Source organism: Lepisma saccharinum, chromosome 10, assembly GCF_977018435.1.
Source record: "Lepisma saccharinum chromosome 10, izLepSacc3.1, whole genome shotgun sequence".
Classification (NCBI taxonomy): Eukaryota; Metazoa; Arthropoda; class Insecta; order Zygentoma; family Lepismatidae; genus Lepisma; species Lepisma saccharinum.
Genome location: NC_139238.1, coordinates 79,711,928 through 79,735,342, shown reverse-complemented (window position 1 = coordinate 79,735,342; position 23,415 = coordinate 79,711,928). Strand labels below are relative to the sequence as shown.

General features: G+C 36.3%; 1 protein-coding gene and 1 non-coding gene across 3 annotated transcripts in view; both read right to left on the bottom strand.

Annotated features, from left to right (window-relative positions):
• The window catches only part of LOC145993972 (E3 SUMO-protein ligase RanBP2-like), a 158,561-nt gene that overhangs the window by 118,298 nt on the left and 16,848 nt on the right, over positions 1–23,415 (bottom strand). For both annotated transcript variants that reach the window (XM_083129994.1, XM_083129995.1), the window contains exons 2-12: positions 16,557–16,782; positions 14,710–14,880; positions 12,656–12,825; positions 11,866–12,023; positions 10,328–10,466; positions 9,214–9,382; positions 7,120–7,217; positions 4,791–4,914; positions 1,856–2,053; positions 1,059–1,176; positions 89–248 (exon numbers count right to left, since the gene is read on the bottom strand). In XM_083129994.1, the coding sequence (XP_082986120.1) occupies positions 89–248; positions 1,059–1,176; positions 1,856–2,053; positions 4,791–4,914; positions 7,120–7,217; positions 9,214–9,382; positions 10,328–10,466; positions 11,866–12,023; positions 12,656–12,825; positions 14,710–14,880; positions 16,557–16,782 (1,731 nt within the window). The remainder of the gene's footprint in view (positions 1–88; positions 249–1,058; positions 1,177–1,855; positions 2,054–4,790; positions 4,915–7,119; positions 7,218–9,213; positions 9,383–10,327; positions 10,467–11,865; positions 12,024–12,655; positions 12,826–14,709; positions 14,881–16,556; positions 16,783–23,415) is intronic.
• On the bottom strand, positions 16,002–16,073 carry TRNAT-GGU (transfer RNA threonine (anticodon GGU)). The gene has a single exon. It is a non-coding gene; the product is annotated as a tRNA-Thr (tRNA).

Genomic DNA, 23,415 nt, shown 5'->3' with positions numbered 1-23,415 from the left:
CCACAAACCACAACTAAAGTAGATGCACACCTTATTACTTCATCCTGAGAAGAAAGAGAACTTAATAATATTTCATGACCCAACTTACCCTTTCCGCAAACACTTCAGCCAAATGGACAATGAAGCGAACATCCAAGCCGTGATTGCTGAGTCCTCTTATGACTTCAATTCCACGTTGCAGCCGTAACCTGAGTTGTCCCAAACCTTCTCGGGCTGCATTCGTAAACAACTTGTATGCTGCACTCCACCTGAATCAAAAAACAGAAGATTTGAATACAAAAAAAAATGGACAACTACGAAAAAGAAAAAATAATTTTAACATTCATCGCTTCATAACGCACAACACTATTTTAAACTCTTCTTAAGGCAAAGAGTGACAGTTTCACACAGGTGTGAATTTATTTGAACATCGTCAGAATGGACAATGCTACTAAATAAACCAAGCAGTATGAATTTCTCCTCATGTTGCAAGTGGAAGCAGTTTTTTAAGTTGATTATTAAGCTAGATATGATCTGTAAAAAAAAATATGATGAATAATTATTTGTAGACTCCCATGTATTCCTTACGGACAAACAACTTCAACTTCTAGTTATGGCTAATCAAATGGAAGTTTACTTTTCCTAACACAAACAAATTCTTCAACCTGTCCTATTCCCGCTGATGCGTTTTACTACGCCATCAGAAGTTTGATATTCCCAAGAGAACAAGTAAAATAACACACCCATAAGTGTAATGCTAAGTTTTCTCCTCCTACAACCACCCAGTGCACAGACCTCTTTTCTCAGCTCACTGCAGGAAAAGGTCGGTGGGGGAGGAGCAGTTTCGGGTCCTCGTGTTTGGATAGACGCAAACTGTTCTGCCTACAACCATAAACTAGAGGAATAGTTTTAGCATATCTAGAAAAGCCATTATTAAAATATAAGAAAATATGGTGTAAGGAAAAGGCTCAAGATATATTCCTAATCAATAGGCTGTTATAAGCATTGTGAACCAAAAAACTTGTTAAAAGCCTTGCTGTCGTCTTTGCATGCTCCCCAATTACAAAATGGGAACTTACCATTCAGCCTGAGCTGTGCTGCAGAGTTGCTCTGTGATCACAACAGGTAGGCAAGTTGGTTTGTCAGTGCTGTAGAAATTCGCATGATGATCTTCACGTAGGGCTGCTGCGCACATAACTGTAAAAATTACAATAATATTAATATTCACCATTTACAATACAATACACATTACGTGTGTCAAGAACTAGCAATCAATGCAAAGAATAACCTTATTACTTGGAACAATAGAGGAGTTGTACTACGTAGAAATTTAAATGAAAATGCAGGCTGTCAGGACTCAAACCTGGGTCTCAGTCTCTGGCACTAGTGAATGTCCTGGTGGAGCCTGCATTTTCCAATTATATTTCTACGCAACACAAACAATGTTTTAAACTGTATTATAGTGTTGGCAAATGTAGTATAAAACTTCATATCACTGCAAAAAGAGAACTACAATGTCCAGAATCTGTAATAGGATAATGCCTTTTCCCACTCAAGGCCTTCCAATCTCCCAGACTCCTCCCACCCATGGGGCAGCCAATCTCCCAGCCTCTTCCAACCCATGAGACTACCAATCTCGGACTGATTTCGGTCTTTTCAAACGATGTGGTGTCTCACTTATAAACCTGTACGTACTTTCCCACTCAAAGGGCTGTTACACTCCCATTTCTAGGATTACATAATCAGTGGGAATCCTATAAAGAAGATTCTACGGCTGTTTCTAGAATCTAGATGCTACTAACAAGACTAAAATGCAAATTTATGCTCCAGCTAATAACTCAAAACATAGGTAACCACACAAAATAATAGTATTTACCTGTGACATGCAGAAAGGCATCTATATCAAGTTTGTTCAGAGTTTCAGCTCCAGCACAGTTTAAGTTGTTTACAGAGGACTGAAGACCTTCAAACACCTGGGACCGAAAATCTGGAGACAGTTTCTTGCTGTTACCCATGCTGTGAAGCCCAAGCCACACTAGGTGATGCAAACTACCAGGAACTAACTTCTGTGCCTCTGCAAGAAATAGATACAAGCATCTAATCAATACATGAAAATTTTGTCACAAATTTGAATCAACTTAACATGTTATTTCTAACTTCTGATCAAAATATAATAACTAGTATGGTGATATAAGAGTGCCAGATTTTCAGAATATACAGGTCCATTATTTTATTATTCATGATAAATTCTGGTGCAAAATTCATTCAAGTTTTGATGACTCAAAATCTGATAAAATTTATTTTCTAGAAATGATTAAATTTCAATTAATCAGATTACAAAACTGAACAGAAATAAATAAAAAAATAACCTGAGAAAATGCATTCACATAACTTAGGTTTTATTTGTAGGCAGAATAAAAATAATAGGAATGCAGAAACAGGAATCTCCACGTATGTAATACTTAAACCACAATTACCACATCCATCATGAATAGCTTTCCTTTTGACAAAAACATGACAAAAAAAATAGCAAAACAATTTATGGAAGTTAGGACAGAGGGAAGGAGAACAAGAGGTAGACCCTGGAAGATATTAAAAAAAAAGGAATAGAAGAAATAGGACAAAAGAAAGGAAAAGAAATAAGACAATTGAAGAGGATGGCAAAGGAACGGGAGAGACTGAAGGAGTAGATAGAGGCAACCCTGATGCTATGAGGCAAAATGGGAAAGAGAAAGATGACTTAAAATATGAGCCACAGTTTTGAGGGCATGGATCGTGATTAGTAGAGGCATACATATTTAGTTTTTGGCGAAAACACGAAATGTGAAATAGCACCTTGTAATGTTAATTTTTCATGTTTCTGAGAGGTGTGAGGTGCATTTTCCTACCCTGTTTTGTCAAGAAATAATGCGAAATGAACTGCAAAATGCTAAATAGACTCTAAAATACAAAATTTACTGTTTATATACAGACGCGAGTCTTTCTGAAGTCTGAAGTATCCTGTGAGTTATGCAATTCATGGAAAATTGATCAATTCTGCTGTAAATATTTGAGAAGCAAAAATAGACTCCTTTATACAGGAATAAACTTAATATTCTTGTAATGATTTAATGTGCTATTAGAAGGGATATGTTTATTTTGTGTAATAGTGCAGTTTTTAAATCAAATTTGGGATTATATTTACATTATTTTTAAACCAAAATGTCATTTTGTATGGCACTTTTTCACCGCTATAACAGCGAAATTTCATTTTATTTACCGCTTTTGAACTCGAAATTGACTGTTTTTGTACCAAAATTTTGCTTGTTGATTTACCAAAAATATGTGCCTCTAGTGATTAGTATGAAAAATGTAATCTTTATTTCCAATTATGTTGGTATTTCAGGTATATATTTTGATTTCAAAAACAATATTTCATTTCATAGAATCTCTGTGCAGGTATGAATCTCTCGGCATGAAAATGGTGAGAAAGATTCTTGGGGGTAATATTGGGTCATACATAGATGGGATGAACCTGGTTAGAATTCCAGAAGCCTGAACTGAAGGAGGACAAAGAGGCAGGGGAGTGGCCACCTAAGGATCAAGGAAAGCACAATGGAAAGAGGAATATGGTATCTTGTTTCTCTGTAGCAAGAATGCATGCTGAATGGGTAAACTTTATCATCCCTTACCACAAGCTGAACATAGGTTTCAGTTACAGTAATTCAGGTCACACACACATTATACAATAATGCCTGTACCTCAATTTTAGTATAGAGTGGGTTTAGGCAAGCAAGTGTCATGCCCTTAGGAGTAAGATAATTTAATCCTCAGGAGATGAAGTATTATAACTAGAGCCACATATTTTTGGTGAATAAAAGATCAAGATTTCGGTACAAAAACTAGGCACATTTAGAGATCAAAAGCAGTGCATAAAATGATACTTCAATGATAAAATGGTAAATACAATGCTAAATTTTATTATAAACCTAACTTATTACACAAAAACTTTTCTCTCCCAATAGCGCATTTAGGTAGTTGTCAAGAGTTTATTCCTGTGTAAAGGAGTCCATTTTTGCTTCTCAAATATTTACAACAGAATTAATCAATTTTCCATGATTTGCATAACTTACAGGATAATTCAAACTTTTTAAAGTGTCAAATCGGTAAATAAACTGAATTTCATGTTTAAGAGTTAATTTTGCATTTTGCAGTTCATTTCACATCATTTCGTAACAAAACATGGAAGTAAAATGCACATCACACCTTTCAGAAGCATGAAAAATAAACATTACAATGTGTTATTTCACATTTGCCGTTTCCTTCAAAAACGAAATATGAATGCCTCTAATTATAAGTTAATTAAATTATATAAATTAAAATTTCATATCACTATATCCCTAAAGAAAAATACACCGAGTTAGTTGCTCAACTGCATTGTGCCTTCTGAATAAAGTAATATAGTATGGATGGATTGATGTAAAATTTTTCTTATACAGATACAGTAAAGACAAAAAATTTGCCAATACCAGTATAAAACCACAAATTCTCTATGAAGGGTTGGTGGTCTGATTATTATGCCTTGCAATATGTTTTCACTTAGAAAAGTAAACAGTGCATTTAGATATTTACTTTAAGAAACAATGTAGTATGCATTCTACCTTATTACTTGTAAAATAACAAAATAGCATAATTTTGCACTAAATTACTTGCTTTTTATAGAAATATTGGATTATCTGCAATTTTACTGATGTAAAGATATGCTTATATTGGCTAATACTAATAAGTGCACTAATGAATCAGTCTTTCAGTAAAATATAGCATTAATGTACCTTCATCATGAGATCTTAGTTCTACACCATTAGGCAAATGCATTGGTAATTCTTCAAATCCAGCAAACTGTACAAAGTGGGATGAGCCCATTTCCTTCTGCTGGTCCCTGGTGCTGAACACCCTCTGAAAAAATAGGGGGAAAATATAATTGATCATTAAGAACACAAATGGTACTAATGCCATACTACATTGGCATTACCACAAATCATTTGGCATGTCTACACAGACATTTACCTACCACCTTATCAACGTGAAGACTATCATTTCTTACTTTACACCAAAACGAAGATATTCATATTTCAGGTTTGTGCGACTTAGTCACTATTTATATATATTCTTTGGTACTTCTAAAAATTAAAAATACAAAATTATTTATTACTTACGAAAAGTGAGTATTTATTTCAATCCATAGTTAAGTCTATATTACAGTCATCTCTGTTAAATTTATTCAAAAAAATAGAGGAATGAGAAATTATAAGGAAAGAGGAAAAATTGCTTAGGAGGAATGTCCACGAGGCCTCGTACATTTGTAAAAATAGAGGGAATAAACTTAACAGAGAAGATGGTAATATAGACGAACTATGGATTGAAATGCTCAAAAAATGGGAGAAACGGGAATATGAGAAAATTGGATTCCAGATTACCTCCGACATAATACACAAAGCCCAAGTCATACGAGATTTTGTTCTTGAAATGATGTAATGAAGAGGAGAAATGAAGGGGCATTGAAGAGGAGGGGAGAATCTACTCGCCCGCGACCTCACGCATACGATAAGGAAAGCACAGGCAGTCCGCATGAGAATGAGAATAGTGCGATAAGAAGGCATCTTTTCTTTTTTTTCTGAAAAGTTTTAACTTGCACGAGGGTCTTTTAGTGGAAGGTTTTATAGTGATTATTTTAATAACAGTGAGTATGGGGTCAGCTAATGTTTTAGAGTTTTCCAAATATTTTACCTTTACCATATGATACCTATTCCTTTCCATGACGAGAGTAAGAATTGACGTGGTTATAGAAATATTCATAGCCGAAATATAGGACCTGAAGAAGGGAACAGTGGTTCATGAAACGTCGTCGATGTACAAAATAAATACTCACTTTACGTAAGTAATAAATAATTTTGTATTTTTAATTTTTAGAAATGCCAAAGAATATACAAAACTAAGATAACAGCTTTCAAACATGACACATACGTTATATAGTGGCATCCAGAGGACTTTTTTTAAAATACACTTCATTTTGCCATGCAGGGAAACTGTTTTTGACGTTCTATTCTCAAGGAATATTGAGCCAAATGGGTGGGGGATTTGACCATCCCAATCCTCCCTTGGGCACTCCATTCATCAATATTTACAGATTTAGGCTTCACAAGACTGATTGGGAAATTATGTGCAAAAGTACACAATTTGAGTTATCAAGTCCATTTTATGCACAGATAGGCTAATCAGGACTGGACCTACAGTTTAAAGTGCCACTAAGTGCCTCCACCAGGCATCAAACACATGACCTCTTGATTATAAGTTACCACTGTGCCATCGGCTACACACTGTTTATAATTGAACAGTTGGCTGAGCATATGGGGATGGGCATATGTAAATAACATACTTAAACAATCTCCCACCAACATACATACAGTGTTTTTTACACATTCGGACGAGGTTTTTCTAAAGGTGGATTCTCACGATGAATGAAACAGCTCTGAAAAGCACAAACGTTCAAAGAACAATTGTGGCACTTCTGCTACTTTTGGCTATTTGCAATAAGAATGAAAGTTCATTGGATGTAATTTATGATGGACACACATGTCCAAACCAAGGGTTAACGCTGGAAATTGTGAGTGCCACTGTACACGGCAGGCAATGATGCTCAAGATTTCACATTCACACCCTAGATACTTTATTCATTATAATCACTAGGAAAGGCTGAGACAAATTTTCTAATTTGTCTCCGGTGTTTCATTTTATTCACACAAAAAAATCAAACTAAATCCTAGTAAGCTCAAAACCCACCATTAAAATATCAACTATTCACAGGATCTGACAATCCTCACCACACTCTTGAAAATTGCCTATTTCTGTACAATGGCACTGTCCTACAATGCAGTTACCAATAATAAAAAAGGGCTAACAAAAGAAATTGAGGTTATGCAAAAACCTAAATGGAAAGCAAAATCCACAACATTGAACTTTCACAGATCTCTTCAAACTTCACCCAACCGTACTACTGAGTTCTCAACATAGTAAATACACAGAAAAGCATCACATTTCACATACTGCATAACTTGGTACAACACGATCACCTTTGAGAATAAATTGGTACAGAACACATACCTGGTATATTCGCTCCCTCCATTTTCCGGCACAGAACTTTGATGCTCTATCCAAAAACTGGCTTCTCTTTTCTCCACATATGCCAAGCAAGGTGTGACCTACAGGAAGACAGAAGATTGAGATGATCATGTCTCACAGGATGTTGCATATGGATATTACAGTCAACTTATTTCAATATATCAATTTTATGTGTAACCAAAATATCAATAGAAAATAAAACTGAAGTACAGATATAACATTTTTAGATGTTGATATTTTCCAATAATGTAATGATCCACTAGACAGTTTCAAACAATTTGTGCAAAATCAGAAATGGTTAGAATGTATTGTAAACATAGCATAATGAATTTTGCTTAAACATTTATAATTAAGAGAGTAACACAAAAAATCAGTTACAGAATATCATACTCTTGCTTATGTTACTTCATACTCTCTTGCATCTTAGCTCAACCATGGAACAGTAGCAGTAGCATGTCTAGTTCGCTGTACTTTTGACTCTCTGCACTAGCCCATCTAGTTGGTTACATGGAGCAACACTGACTAGTCTACTTCGTTGATTTGGTGTCAAGTAGTGTATTTGGTGTATGCACCATTTGCAGTACGTTTTGGAACGGCGTAGTGTGTGGTTTTAGGTCACATGGTGCAAGCTAACTAATCAAATGAACGTTTAAAGCAGCAGACAGGCATTTGTTGAATCTTCTGAACTTGAAGACCGCTCTTCATCTACTTCATTGAACGTCATTTCCTTGCACCAGCCTGACACCAGAATACACCTGAACTACACCTCTCAAAAAGTGCAACAAACTAGACAGGGCTTGTATAGTGTAGCATTATAATTAAATTTCACATGGTATAATGAACCTGAATTGTTGTAACTTCAAATGTACTCTTGTGCAGCAAATTTTTCACGCATATGAAGTCGAAGTGTTTTAAGTCCACTTTACACACAGCTAAGTTACCAGAGACTGAGTGAAATACGAACCACTGCAAAATGTGCCTCCACTGGTATAAAACCCAGGAACCTTTGATCACAATGTAACAACATTACCACTACATCATTGATGCTTGTGAAGAAAATTTATACAAATACATACACCCTTCTGAGTATTATTGATTCCTGTATGCCAATAGTCAACATTACAAACAACATAATAAAATTCCATGAAGGCATATGGAGGGGGGGGGGGGAGATGATGATGCAGGGACCCACACATTCACAATCTCTGTCATTTGTTGAGGTGATGTGGTAGCCAATTACCACAGGCTGGGTGGAAACCCAGAAGCTGTTCCATGCAGGGGCTGTGCTGGAAAAATTCCCACCTGCGGTAGACACCTTAATGATCAGACAGCTGCAGCTCATGGAATGAAGTTATGAGATTTGAAATCATAGCATGAAGACAAGAGCTTCAAAACCACATTTCTCAGGTTTTTCCTTCAAGAGAATATGACAGATCATAAGTTCTCAAGTCGAAAATGTTGTACATAAAAAAAATAATCACGCTGTACAAATTACAACTTTGCCAGCAATGTGTAAAAAAGCCACAATGGCAATCACGCTGTATGAATTGTAACTTTGACAGCGATGTAAAGAAAAGCCATATTGGCAATCGCATTGTATAAAACAGAGTAATAGCGGTGTGGAGATATTCTGTGGCTTAGCTTAATGGGAGCCGTGGTTTAAGTTTTTGGGATGCATGTCAATCGGATGGTTTTCAAATAAATTTCAAGCATGTTTGCATGTGAAAGTTAATAAAAACCTGAAATCACTAACCCCAGACTTATTTTTGACATTTTGCATGAGTAAGCGTATGTGGTTTAAGCCTGAAAGGTAAAAATCCCAGTAAGGAAGTTGGTCCCCTGCTATTCTCCAGCTGCAAGTAGTACTACGAGGATAGCTAGGCCGTCACAAGAATACAAGACTACAGTGCAGCCAACTCGCCAAAAATCTATCAATATTTTCTTTATGATCAAAATTTGTAGTCCGAAACTGCTAGAATTTAACAGATTGCCATTTTTGGTTGAAATTCTTACAATAGAAATCCGATTCTTCACATTCCCAGTCCTAGAAAGTAAAAAGTTCCCAGTGTAACTTACCAGCCTGACTGACTCTAAAGCTTGCCTCTTTTGCCAAATGCTTTATTTCACTCTTCCGTGACTCGCTGCTCTTCAGCAACCAATAGGAATGTAAATCTGGTGGCAAGACCATCGCAAGCATCAACAGAGGGGCTGCCATTCGTGATGCTTCTCTCCATGTGGAAGGTTCCTGCATATGAAACAAAACAACCAACTTGTAGAATGAAGCTTTACAACAGTAGAGGTGTGAAATCATTTCCACCCAGATAAACTAAGCCATTTAACACCCACAGTTTAAATGTGAGAAAAATTACATCCACAAAGTTGCTGTTCTTGTCTGTATTGAAATCAGGACAACAGCACAAACCAGAAAGAATGAAAACAAAAAGCCAAAGAGGCTACCAACATTTCTCTTCATATTCAACAGAGTTCGTACCTCTTATTGACAACAGAGGTGATACAGTGAAACTCCTGAGAAAAAGTTCAAAAATTATGTCGAAATTTACATTTTCGTGCATTCTAAGTTTTCTCACATTGGTCCCCTGAAAAATGGTAAAATCGAGATTCCACCGTCATCCAAAAACTTTCCTTGTGATGTTCATTTCCATTAGGGATGGGACAGATTATCAGTACCCTATCGGTATCTACCGATATAGGCATATTGGTTTACCAGTAAAATTACAGATTATTTTCCAGATCCGATATACATATAAATATCTTATAATTTAGTGCAAAATTCTGCCATTTTGTTATAATTTTCATGGATAATCTCCAGGTCTTACTTTTAAAAAAAGTAAATGTCTAAATATACAACTTCTTTTGCATTGCATTCACCTGGAAACACACATTTATTAAGGTCAATGGCCCATTCAGGTTATTCATGTATCATTTGGGATTTTGTATCTGATCAATAGAATATCTGTTATCGGTATCGCCCCAAATTTCATATCAGCCCATCCCTAGTTTCCATGATTTGTGGTTTGTGCATTTCAATGAATGCAAAAGCTTTGAAAGCTATTAGAATCTACAGGCTTCGAGCACAACAAGCAGCTATACACAAAGCACTAAAATACTTTCAGAATTCATATCCAAAGAACAAATTATATTCTCTACATTGAATAATCATCAACCTTACCTTCTTGGCACGTTTCAGGATTAGAGTAGCTAAATGAAAGCACAGTTGGCCTCTCATGTGCTTTAAATATTCTAGGTAAAAGTCTTGATCCCCTGAGGGGACCACATTCTGTGATATCTTGTGCAGAGTAAGGTCAAACCTGGAGAAAAAATAATAGCATTCAGCATAGTTACAATAAAACAGATCTTCAGGAATCACTGCATTGATGTTAAATATGCAAAAGTTATAACAAAGTATTCCCAATGATCAAATTTAATAAAGTATGACATTCATAATCAGAATCTGTTGAAACAGAATTTTTAGTTTCCAATAGTCCACTCTGGCAATACAATATTGGAAATCATTTTGTCTAGGGCAGAGCTGATAATTAGACCTCGGATTTTTAGTTTCTAAAAAGTGTGCTTTTAGGTACCTAAAAGAGGCTCTAAAAATCCTAAAATAGGTTCTAAAAATCCTAAAATCACCTTATATGCTGAAATTAATCTTTCAACAAAAACATAGTCAGTAGTGCAAACTTCAATGCTGAAACGTTGGTTTGCAAGGCTTGAATGCCACAAAACTCCGAAGAGACGCGAAAGCGAGCAACACCACTTTGGATTGTACAGGTAACAGTGGCACCATACATTTTTCTTTGTTTAGAGCTTTGAAAAATCACCATAGACTTGGAGGAAGGGAAATGGAAGACAGAATATGTTTCAAACATGTTTGTCATTGAATTTTCTCATGACCAAACAAAGCAAATGTCTCTGTGTGACATAAAAATCCTGTAAAACCTTTAAAAATATATAAAAACCTTAAAAAAATTGTTTGATTTTGGCACACAAACCTAAAATAGGTTCGAACAAGCAAAATAGGTTTTTTTAGGCACTATAAAACTTCATCAGTTGAGTTTTATAACAAAACGCTGACATAACTTATTATTTCTTACATACCTGTAAAGGAAAAATAGGTAAAAAACCTAAAATCCGACGTCTATTGATAACACTTAGAACTGATACTCATACCAATGCTGATGTTCTTAGCAATTTACACCAATACAAATACTGAAGCTTGAAATTTGTAATACTTAAAAGTTGTTCACAACACATACATTAATTGGTGTGTAAGTATCCCACACAAAACTGGTGCAAAATAAAAAGAAACTTCTAATTTTACATAATTTCCAGGATAATTAGAATCCACGAAAGTGACGCGTGCATTTTTACAGACTCCATGAAACACCAAAATTCCAGAAAAGTATTAAATGATATTGGTAAATTAATTCCAAGCAATGACACCACTGGTATCGGCATCAGCTCAGCCCAAATTACATCATATCCCTACATTAAATCAGTACACTCCTTTAGGCTAAGCACATGTTCAAACACAGATTATATGTAGCATGAAATGAAATAAAAAGACTGGATTAGAAAAACTGTTTCCTAGCTTGCAAAACTGTTTTGAAAACCATTCCACACCACACATATTCCTGAAACTACATGAAATAGCTTCTGTACAAGAAATTAACAGCCCTGGATGATGTGAAATTCAACACCTACGTGTGAAGCGCTCCAACGCAATCGGCAATGCTCTGCTTCTGCTTGGATTCCGTGAACAACGCCTGCTCATCCAAGGACAAGAACACGACCCTGTCCAGGACATTCAGATACTGCCTGTAGAATTCTGCATCCCTGTTACGGCTCTCCTGCAGATACAGCTGGAAAACAACATCAGCCACAATTAGAGACAAAGGCGACACCAAGTGCCTTAACAAAATTCTCAAAGCACAGCGGTGGAAAGTAGTCAAAGTTCAAAATTATTGACTTAACTGGCTGAAATAGGCTATTCTATCATTATATTAACATTTTCAGAGAGTCAGTGGGATTTCATTTTAAAAAAATAACTGGCATTCAATGTCTGCAGAGCCAGTTATGGCACAGATTTTTATTCAAAAAACAAACTGATATTTTTGTGAAGAAAATGTTTCTATCTTGGATTAGAAAAATCAAGATTAATGCACTGCAATGAAGGTGACACTTCACATCGATGCTCGAAGTGGAGGGAGAGTGAGGAATGTCACTCCCCCCAGTAAGAAAATGTGCATAACCATCCCCCATCTAGGAATTGACACTGATTGAATTTGTTTAAAGTCCACATTATGCAAAGTATGGCTAAATTGGGACTGGACCTACAGTGTGCCTCCACCGGGTATCACACCCCAGACGAACTGCCACTTTGAGCACACTGGGTAGCATACAATGTGAATAATAGAGAGTACGAAGCAGACTTATGTTACAGGCACCCTTTTCCACAAATCTAACCATGAAAATTCAATACTTAAAGACTTACCTCATAAACCTCAACCAGGCAATCGTACCATTGCAAATTATCTCTAAAAATTCTTCTCTTCTCGACTTCCAATGCATGATGGTATGCATCTGCCACACGTTCAGTGTCCAAGAACAATCGCAACAAGCGAATTCTAGTGTTGGGATCTGTTGGTCTGGCTGTCAGCTCAGCTGCAATATAAAGAAAAGAACTATTGTATAAACTGATAGGAACTTTGGATTTGTGCAATACTGGCTATCTTGATTACACAGGGTGGCCACTCTAGAACCATGATAAAATCCAAGTATAATTCCCGGTTTTCAAGGCGAACTTTCTAAAAATTCAAGGGTACAAGCAGATGTCTCTATTTCAATCTTACATATTAGAGCCTCCCCTCCTCCCCCACAAACACGTGCACACATTAAACAGTACAGCCCTAATATTTCAAATGTTAAATTTGAGGTGCAGAGTTTACTTTTTCCATTTCGCATACTCAAGACTCGAAATACATCTACACACACAAGTCACAAATGTTACGGGATATATTAATTTACAAAAAATTGAAATTCTTACACAATATGAACAAACTCAAATTTAACTGATACAATTTCCAGATACATTATCTTGCAATAATCTCGTTCCGCAAAGAACGCTAATGAAGTAAATGGATTCAGAGATAAGGTTTTATTTTCCATGCAGCTTGATTTTCCTTTCTCAATAAAACAACAGCTAAACTAAAAAAAATGCCTCAGGGCATTAAATTCAATAAGATTTACAAAGTTGCAGTTTTTCACGTCTACGGAGAAATTCCAGGGGAGTAGCCACCCTGCTACATTACCTCAGTATCTACTAGTTTTTCCAAGTGTTGCAAGTTTTTACTTGTTAACATTCTAATTACATTAATGGAGACGAGAGATTACAGACTTTAATGCATGAAAGACTGTTTCTAACATGTTCTCTTGAAAAACTTGCACATCTGCACTTTGATGGGAAAAGATTCGTATTTCTTTTTTTCATTTTTTTCTTCTTCTATCATGTATTTCTTTCGCCCTTTTTATCAACTGTCAGATGGTATTTGAAAGTGCAGGGGCTTATGGTTCTGTCTCTTAAATAAGTGACAGAAGATATGTTTTTCCTGCAAAGTTCAATGTCTTCAATTCGCTCTATACCTATACAAGCTATGCACCCTCATATTAAGAGCCACATATTTATGGTGAATAAAAGATCAAGATTTCGGTACAAAACTTTGTATATTTCGAGATCAAAAGTGGTATATTCAATGGCATTTTGGTGTTAAAATGGTGAATAAAAACCTAAAAAAATTTGATTTAAAAACTATACTTATTACACAAAATCAACATTTCACTTCTAATCGAACATTTTTATAGTTGTCACAGTAACTTTATTCCTGTGTAAAGGAGTTCATTTTGATCTCAAATATTTACAGCAGAATTAATCAATTATCCGTAATTTGCATAACTCGCAGGATAATCCAGACATCCGAAAGTGTTAGTGTCTGTAAATAAACTTCTGTTTAGAGTTTATTTCACATTTTGCAGTTCATTTCGCATCTTTTCATGACAAAACATGGTAGCAAAATGCACTTTACACCATTCAAAATATGAAAAATTTACACTACAATGTGTTATTTCACATTTTGGGTTTTCATCAAAAACCAAATTTGCATGCCCCTACTAATATTCTACCACATTTTAAGTCAAAACAAAATGCATGGGTACGTACACATGAAATACACGTAATTTCAAATGAAATTATTAAAACCAAAATTCAGTCATTACACAAGATTATGGTACTATTCGTAATCACTTTTACATGCACATCATCATGTAACCCTTGCTAACCCTAAATCTGCATACCCTTAGTCCCTTAGTAGAACAAATTGCTGCCTGAACCAACAGACAGATACACTACACCCTTGCTCCTAATGCATCTCAAACTAGGAACTAAATTAAATGTATAAAAATTCATGACATGCTGCTCAGATTACCAGTGCAATGCAGAAGACCACACACAATAAAAATATTCTGCACAGAATGTCAGCATACATTACTCACATGTTATGAGTTTTTCAAGCTCCGACGCATCTTGCTCACCGTCTGCAACCAGAATAAGCTCCTTCAGCTTGAACACTACAGGGTTGTGTGGAAACATATTTTCAGCTCGCTCGCACCAATACCTGGCTCTACTGACATCCACAGATTCACATTCGCAAAGTAATTCACAAACTGCAATAATATTAATAATGATGATTATGAGAACTTCATGAATATGCACAGTGTTCCATGTCTTATCGGATAAAAGGAAAAATCTTCTATCAAGTGTGCTCCAATATTGTTAAGTATTTTTCTTATATAATGTAAATAATAATACTGTAGTGGGATACATTGAATGTACAGGCTGATAAACTGGATTTATTTTAATATCTTTCAAGTTCATGAAAATTTATAAATGTAAACACGTAGTGGTGGTGGTGAGGGTTTAATACCCCATTCTTAATTTCCTATATTAAAAAAGCAGAGACATGTTTAAAAATGCTAAAAAAAAATGTTACAAACCTGTTACAAAATTCCTAGGCCTACGACAAAATTACCAGTAACACTCAAAATTAAAAAAGGGGGGAATTCTACAAATTGCATTCCTACGTATACAGGGTGCCCCATGTAACTTGATAAATCAAAATATCACTAGAAACATGCATCGAACGAAAAAATGTTCCATATGAAAGTATAATAGTATGGTGGAGGCAAACCACCTATGCTACAAAGAACCCACCCTGGGAAGGTGGGGCAGGAGGCAACCCCAATTTTTTATTGCAGATTCGAATTAGACATCCAAAAATACGTAGGTTTTGTCAGACACATTTTGTTCCATTCTTGATAGATACATGGCACCGTAAGTGCAACATGCTGGTTGTGTCTCGCAAATGCAGTGGCTGGCAAGTGTGTGAGGAGGGATACTGTGGCCTAGAAGCATTGTGCTTGCGCTCTTAGTAGTCAGTGAGTGTATGGTCAGTGCATTGTGACCGCAAAGAGTCTAACAACACAGGTAAGTGGGGTATTCAACATCATGGATTATCTATCCGTAGAGGAAAACATTGAAATGATTCTTGTTTATGGTGACTGCACAAGGAACATCGACGATGCTGTGGCCCCTCCCGACAGGCTACGATCGCGTTCTTCGTTTATTTGAGTTGTCAGTTCCATGCCGAAGGAAGTGTACAACCTAATAAAAGTGTTTGTAGCGCTAAGCACCCTGATGGTGAGAAGCGAGGGCTCACCCAAAACAAGGTACAATTACAGTTATTGTAGATTAGGCACACACAGGAGTTGTATGCAGTGAAAAATGCAGGCTTGGCCAGGACTCGAACCCGGGTCTCTGGCATACCGTGCCATTGCTCTAACCACTGAGCTACCGAGCCAGCCTGGCTTCGCCTGATTTTTCGCTACTGCTGTTTTACATGCATGGAATCATCTCTGCCAGTGCTACTGCAACGGGATCTGTTGCCTTTGAAACACAGTAGACTTCCGACGTTGCCTGGTTCCTCCCAGCATAGATGTGTTAATTATTGTATAGATTAGGAACACACAGGAGATTACGTAGAAAAATTACAATGTTCGAATGAAGTCTAAAGAATACACTGCAACACTGATTTTAGATTTTCTCTTATCTTCAGTCTTCATTGCTCCAACAGAGTGATATGTAAACATTAGTTTGCAGAATTTACTTTTTACTGCATGTTAAGTTATGATCATCTTGGCCACTGAAAAACACAGCTCCACTGTACAGTTGCAAAACGTTACAAGAATAACTATGGAATTGCCCATCTGTAAATTTCATACCTCTAACAGAACAGAAAGATTAACCCTAAAGAGACCATAGATTAAATTCCATGCAAGGTCACCTTTCAAAACGAGATCCTTCTGATTGCTCTCCAGCTCCAGGGAGCACTTGTACTCTGCCAAAGCCTTCTCCTTCTGCCCGAGGGCCTCCAGCGAGCGGCCAAGGAGCTTGTGAGCCTCGGCCGAATTCTCGCAGACTGAGAGATACCCAGACACATATCTACGTGAAGACTCATAATCTCCTATTTGAAAGTAGAGCCTTGCCAAGTTGTAACATCGACGATTCCTCTGTAAAGAGAAAAGGCATCAAGCTCAGATATGGTTGCACATGCACAAATTGTATAATGGTAACACTAAATACCTTTTAGGCTTAGAAACTTCCATGACATACCACAGGTAACGACTGATGGGAAACGTTTTGGTGACAGCAACAACCAATATAATAGTGCAAATATTCCTTGCAGAACTTGGAACTGAACATTAACGTCCTCAATTTATGTCTGCAACCAGGTGACTGATGCACTTGGCTTTTGATGTTCTAGACAAGCTAGGCTATTTCCGAAGCCCAGATTAAATATGGGAAATAATAGACTTGGAAATGACTGATGTTCTCAAATAAAGATTGTGGGGAAAAACGATAGTTTATGGGCACCTTTACTTTAGACAATCATCAGGCTTCATCCTGAAGATTCTTTCTTCCAACCACCACCTGAGGCAACCGGACTTGTTTGCTGAAGACTCCTGTCTTCATTCATCGCAGCAGTAGAGCCTCACAGCGATGTCAATTGTACAAAACTCGCTAACCAGCATGGGATATTTCCCAGGAAAGGGAAAAGAGTGACATGTGATAGGTATTTTTTTCTCTGGGCCAAAACAACACTGTCCCATTGAACATATGCAGAAGAGAGAGGCTGCTGACCTTCAACCAAACACACTTTACAATGGTGACGATGTTTTGAACCCCTCGGCTTCTTTGTTTATGGCTGAGGTACAATGACTGGCCAGGGACGACAAAGGGCAGGTCATTTCGTTAGTGGAAATAGTGTTGAATGAAGTTTAGGAAAATTACGTTCCTTACTGCATGGATTTTATTTAGTGTATTGATCAAGTGAATTATGTGTGTTTTAAATGATCTATGCTGCATCGTGTAGCAAACGAAAATGAGGGACATAATTAACAAACTATTCATGAAACAATTTACACTGCTTTTGCATGAGGATAAGCTTCAAATCGTGAAGATATGCAGGCCTCTGACATCCCAGAAGAGAAGGTCGTGAATACTGATAGCAGAGAGTTGTCAAATCATACTTTCTTTTTTGAAAAATGAAATTTTGACTTATTTGCCAATTGCAGCCAACTCATTTCACTTCCAAGTTTTAGTTGAGAGTTTAGAAGCTCATCACACGCCATACTTCACAACTAGATAAATAAGTTTATGTGGTGTACAAGCACAGACAAGTCAGCCACTGTTCCTAGTTACTAATTTTTCTTTGCCTTACAAGGGTATGTGTGTGTCCCTATCCAATGGCATACAGGTTAATGCTATTATCTTGTAAGCAAGGGGAACCAAGCTCGATACTTGTGGAGACATTGCACAGTGGTGCACATTTAATTTTAAAACTGAAGTCCAACCCAGCTTAGGACACCAATTGTATGAATGCGTAGATACATTATTTAATAATAAAGTTCAGTATGCTGACACAAGGAAGACTAACCTCTAACTTACTCTGTAGAGTCCAAAGCTCCCAATGCTCTAAGTGAGGGGGTACAGAGGAGCATGATATCCCCACCTACAAAATTGACAAAGTATCCCCTAGCTATGATAATTTGCATAAGCATCCCCCCAAGCTCCGCAATGTCCCCATGTTAATCCATACAACCTACCCACTATCCCCAAATACAGTGGGCTTTGAAGCCACTGCAGCCAGGATCATCTTGCACTTATGTATGGCCATTATTAAACCAATTGCATTATTGAAATGTTTTACTGCAGATAAAAGTCCTATCACCATACTGTGAAATCTTCCGTGAATTTCAGTTTGGCACCTTCATCCACAAACATGCTGTTCCATGTTTGAACTCAAAGGTAGTCCACAATCTTGTTTAACAAGTAACACTCGTTGCCTGTCATGGACTCCATGTGGTAATAGTAGAAACTTGTCTCTCATAATTAAATTTTTTCATACAGGTCTGTGTTTTCCCGTATTTTGAAAAAAATTGAAAATTCTGGTTTGACTTAAACAATCCTCATAAATTTAATAATGTAACCCTACTGGAAACATATTCAGAAATATAAATGCCTTTTTTTGCAACTGCTGCTTATGTATAGCTATGAATTCGGTCAAAAATTGTACTTTAAATTTCCCAAAAAAAAAGCCAGTTTTTCTGACCACTTCCAACTCTACTCACACCTAATTTTGGAGGTTTATAGTCATTTTTTTATTTACATACCAATATTACACATATTTCTTTACATTGTATTAAAGTTTATCTTGTTACATAAAAAATACATAATGTATAGGAAATGCAGTTTTCCTAGAATAAGGGAATCCTCATCATGTGGAGAGCAATGAATGTGCTTGAAACATTGGAAACAAACACAAATCTAACCCAATTACGAAGTGGATTTTAATTTAATGCGCATATTTTGAAACACATAGTTTGTTACATCTGTTATAATTCATATCACATTTCTTTAACATCTTCGGAAAACCCACAACATATCTATATACAAGACCTTTGCCAGAATTTTTTTTGGGTTGGGGCTTCATCCCTTATCAGCAGCTGCAGTCTAAAGGAGAAAAAGTGTGAAGCCATAAAGATGAATTTGTCAGTATATTACAACTTATTATACAAAATGTCAAATTCTGGTAAGGAAGTATAATTAATTACTACTAAACACTATTTCCAATGAAACATTTGTAGGATATTCACAGTTCCCTGTGGGGTTTTATGTAAGCAGTGGTTGTATTCTTTCCTCTGTTGTAATCGCAGCAATGTTTCAAAACTAGGAGGGACACTACGAAGGTTTTGTGACAGACTGAGTTTTGGTTTAACGTTTCGCTTCCAAGAAATATGGTCACCAGCGACATCTTTGTTGATTCACCTGCATGGCATTGTTGTATACACCAATGGAGCTGGGAAGAGACCCCTTTTGTGTGATGATTTTCTATAATTCTTAAGGACCTTGCCCACCGAGATGCAGGGAAACATGGAAAAATCCGACAACAGATCTTCTGTTGAAATCAAATGATTTAATGCCCACTACAGTGAAAAGCACAGAACCGAAGCATGGTGCATCACACCTCTTCCTCTTTCATGTAACTTCGCGTCTCTTCGTTTAGCTTCGGAAGCATCATGCTTGGCCCCGCTATAGTGCACAACAGATGTATTGTTGTTGCTGCTTGTGTGGTGCAGTGGCACTACCACGGGGTGAGGGGTTCATCCCCCAAACTTGGACAGAAATCCATTCTGGGGGGGGGGGGCAAACATTGAAGTAGAACGAAGCAAGACTGGCACGACAAAAAGGATGGAATTCGTGTTCACAGCCAAGAGCACATGCAAGGATGCAAAGAGGGGCAAATGCACCCCCCAATAGATTTCAAATTTTACACAAATAAAAATACATTACGTAACATTTCCTTTCACGTCAAGATCAGAGGTGTAGCTAGGGGAGGGACAGTGTGAGTCGGTCCTGGAAGCCGAACGATCTAAATGAAAAAATTGTAAAACAGTATGCCATGGTGCCCTACTAAATCAATATTGTTTTCATTTGCAAAAAATTGGATCTAAAAATTTTCTTGCTAGCTTCGCTCATAATATATACATGTGAGTGTCGTACATACAAAAAGAGAGAATTGCATTCGTCGTGCATTTTATATCTTTCAAAAATACAGTTTGTGTGCTTGTTTTCCATTATTAGCTAATGCGAAATTTAACATATTGAAATAAAATATTTCAAATCTTTTGTTTTAATATTATTGCTTTATACTTGTGTTTCATACTACTATTACCACCACCATTACTACTACTACCAATAATAATCATTAATATTATTATTATTCGCACGTTTATCCTGGTGTTTGCCCCCCCCCCCCCCGACAAAAATTTGTGGTTGCACCTTTGGCGTGGTGTATTCTCTTTTGCTTGGGTAACTATGTGATTGAACCACAATTTAACAGGATTAAGAGCATATTGTTTGTGTAAAATAATGTGTTTGTTAATAAGAAGAAAGGTTAAAAAAAGGGCCAATATTTACTTCGTACTTCGATAAATGTAGGTTCATTGATATGGAGGCAGGGCAAGGCAAATGGGACATTTTTCCCAAGGCCCCCATTCCAAGGGGCCCCCAACAGCTCTCAATGTTTTCTTGGTTTCCACAAAAGTTACCTGATGTATGAAAATAGAAAATATTTCTAAAAAGAGACAGTCTGTAGTTCCAAGAGCCAAGGGGTCCCCCAGGTTTGTATTTTATCTTACGTTCCACAGTTCTCACTGTTAGAGAGATCAAGAATGTGTTGAACCCTACCCATCAAAAATAGCTTAAAACTAAACGAGAAGGTTATTTTGAAATAATAATGAATATCTGTTTACTGAAAGTTAGTTATTTTCCTTCTTCTGTTTGTTTTGTTGTTTAGAAGAAAAATAATTAAAGTTCCATTAAAGAAAGTTTACATGCCACAAACATAAGTGAGCCAACAACTATGTATTTATCAGTTATGATACTGTGTTCAATTGTGTGAACTCATAAGACCGATTCCAATACTTCCCAGTTTATATTAATAGTAACTTAACTGAGACATACAGCAAGTCTTTCTTCACATGGTACTGATCGGCGAAATGCTGTATTTTTCCACTCTACAGAAGGCCTAACTATGTTCAAATGTTCGTACAATTCTTTTTGGAAAAATTCAAAAATACTGAAAAAAATTCCTACGATCTTGAAATAGATCAGAAAACAAATGATGGAACACTCCGTAAATTTCCCTTTTTTCATTCCATTTATGAATCCGAAGTTGTCTTTTGCACTTTTCTTCTTCTTCACTAGCAGAGCCATTCCATACAGTTTCGACCAACCAGTGTCGCATCACCATTTCTAAAAATTTTTATAATTTGATCACTTATTTCAACATCTCTCAAGTGTTCAAAACAGACATTGAAATTTTTCTTCAGGCTTACATTTGGATCTGGCAGACATATTTAATCAGTGATGTGTGATGATTTTTTATATTAAAGAGGAAATAAAAAGTAGGCTTAATTTAGGAAATGCATGTTACTTCTCTCTTCATAAACTTTTGTCTTCTCGTTTAATATCTAAGAAACTAAAAGTTAAAATATACAACACAGTAAATTTTACCTGTAGTATTATATGGGTGTGAAACTTGGTCCCTTACATTGAAAGAGGAACATAAATTGAGAGTATTTGAAAATAAGATCCTTAGGAAAATCTTTGGACCTAAAAGGGATGAGGAGACAGGTGAGTGGAGAAGGTTACATAATTTAGAAATACATAATTTGTACTCATGTCCAGATATTATTAGAATAATTAAATCAAGAAGACTTAGGTGGGCTGGCCATGTGGCACGAATGGGAGAGGAAAGAGGAGTTTACAGGATTCTTGTTGGGAAACCAGATGGTAAGAGACCTGTAGGAAGGCCAAGACGAAGATGGAGGGACAACGTTGAGATGGACCTAAAGGAAATCGGTAGGGATGGAAAAGAGTATATAGATCTTGCTCAAGATAGGGACAGATGGAAGGCCTGTGTTGCTGCAGCCATGAACCTTCGGGTTTAAGAAGGCTAGAGAGTTAGTTAGTTAGTTTGGTGTGTGATGATTTTAGTATTTTCAGACCTTCACACAATAACTTCTGTTCTATAATTCTAAATGTAATGATTCAAAATAATTTTCTTCAAAAATAAATGCACTTTCTTTTTGTTTATCATCATTTTTGCTTCCAGATTAGTAGTTTCCGTGCTATACTACAATAAATCAGATAGATTTTTTAAAAATTTGTCACCTTTAGGCCAAAAAATTACTGAGGAAAAATCTGAAATTTGCACCACAGTGACAACTCCTCATGCTCAACATAATATAAAAATTCGGTGAAGTTGTTTTTCCGAATAAGAAAAATATTTCAGACTAAATGTACCCCAAAATAGCCCCTTCACAATACTAAATGAAGAACGCGTGGAACTGGGAAATTAAGAAACTGCAATGCAAAAGATAACTATAAATACATATGAAACATAGACTTCTTAAACATGTATAATAAATATATATGTATTATATGTAGATACAGGGTGAGTCGAAAGTCATGAACCACCAGGCACATTAAGCGGCAGACCCCATTTCACAAATTTATTGTCCAGGGCCAGGTGTTTATTGAGACAAATATTAGAGTGTATAATATTAATACACGCGGTCCCCTGAAATATTTTTTCTTATTAGAACTTTGTGAGGCCATGTGCATCAAAATTATACACATTGATTTTATTTAGAATTATTTAATTTGCTCTCATTTTTTAAATTTTTATTAAACAAAATTATACAAAATGTATAAACAGTATATACTGGTATTTTATAGTAGTCTACTGATAGTAATAGATTATCTAAATTCAATGTAAAACATATATAGTTTACATGTATGGTCGTGGGAAAAGTATTCTTTTTATAAACAGTGCAAAAGAATGATAAAATCACCTATCAAATATCAAACTTACAAAATAATATCACAAATGTGTTTAAGTTCAGCACCTTTTTGGCGTAGCCACGTGCATTATAAAGAAACAGTCCAAACACATGAATTTCTCCTCCACACAGCCAGCACAGTTTGTGGTAACTTGCTTTGAATGTCTTGCTGCATATGCCCGTCCATTAGTTTCAGCAAACACCTTGAAGCATGCAGAACAGCATCCTCTTTTA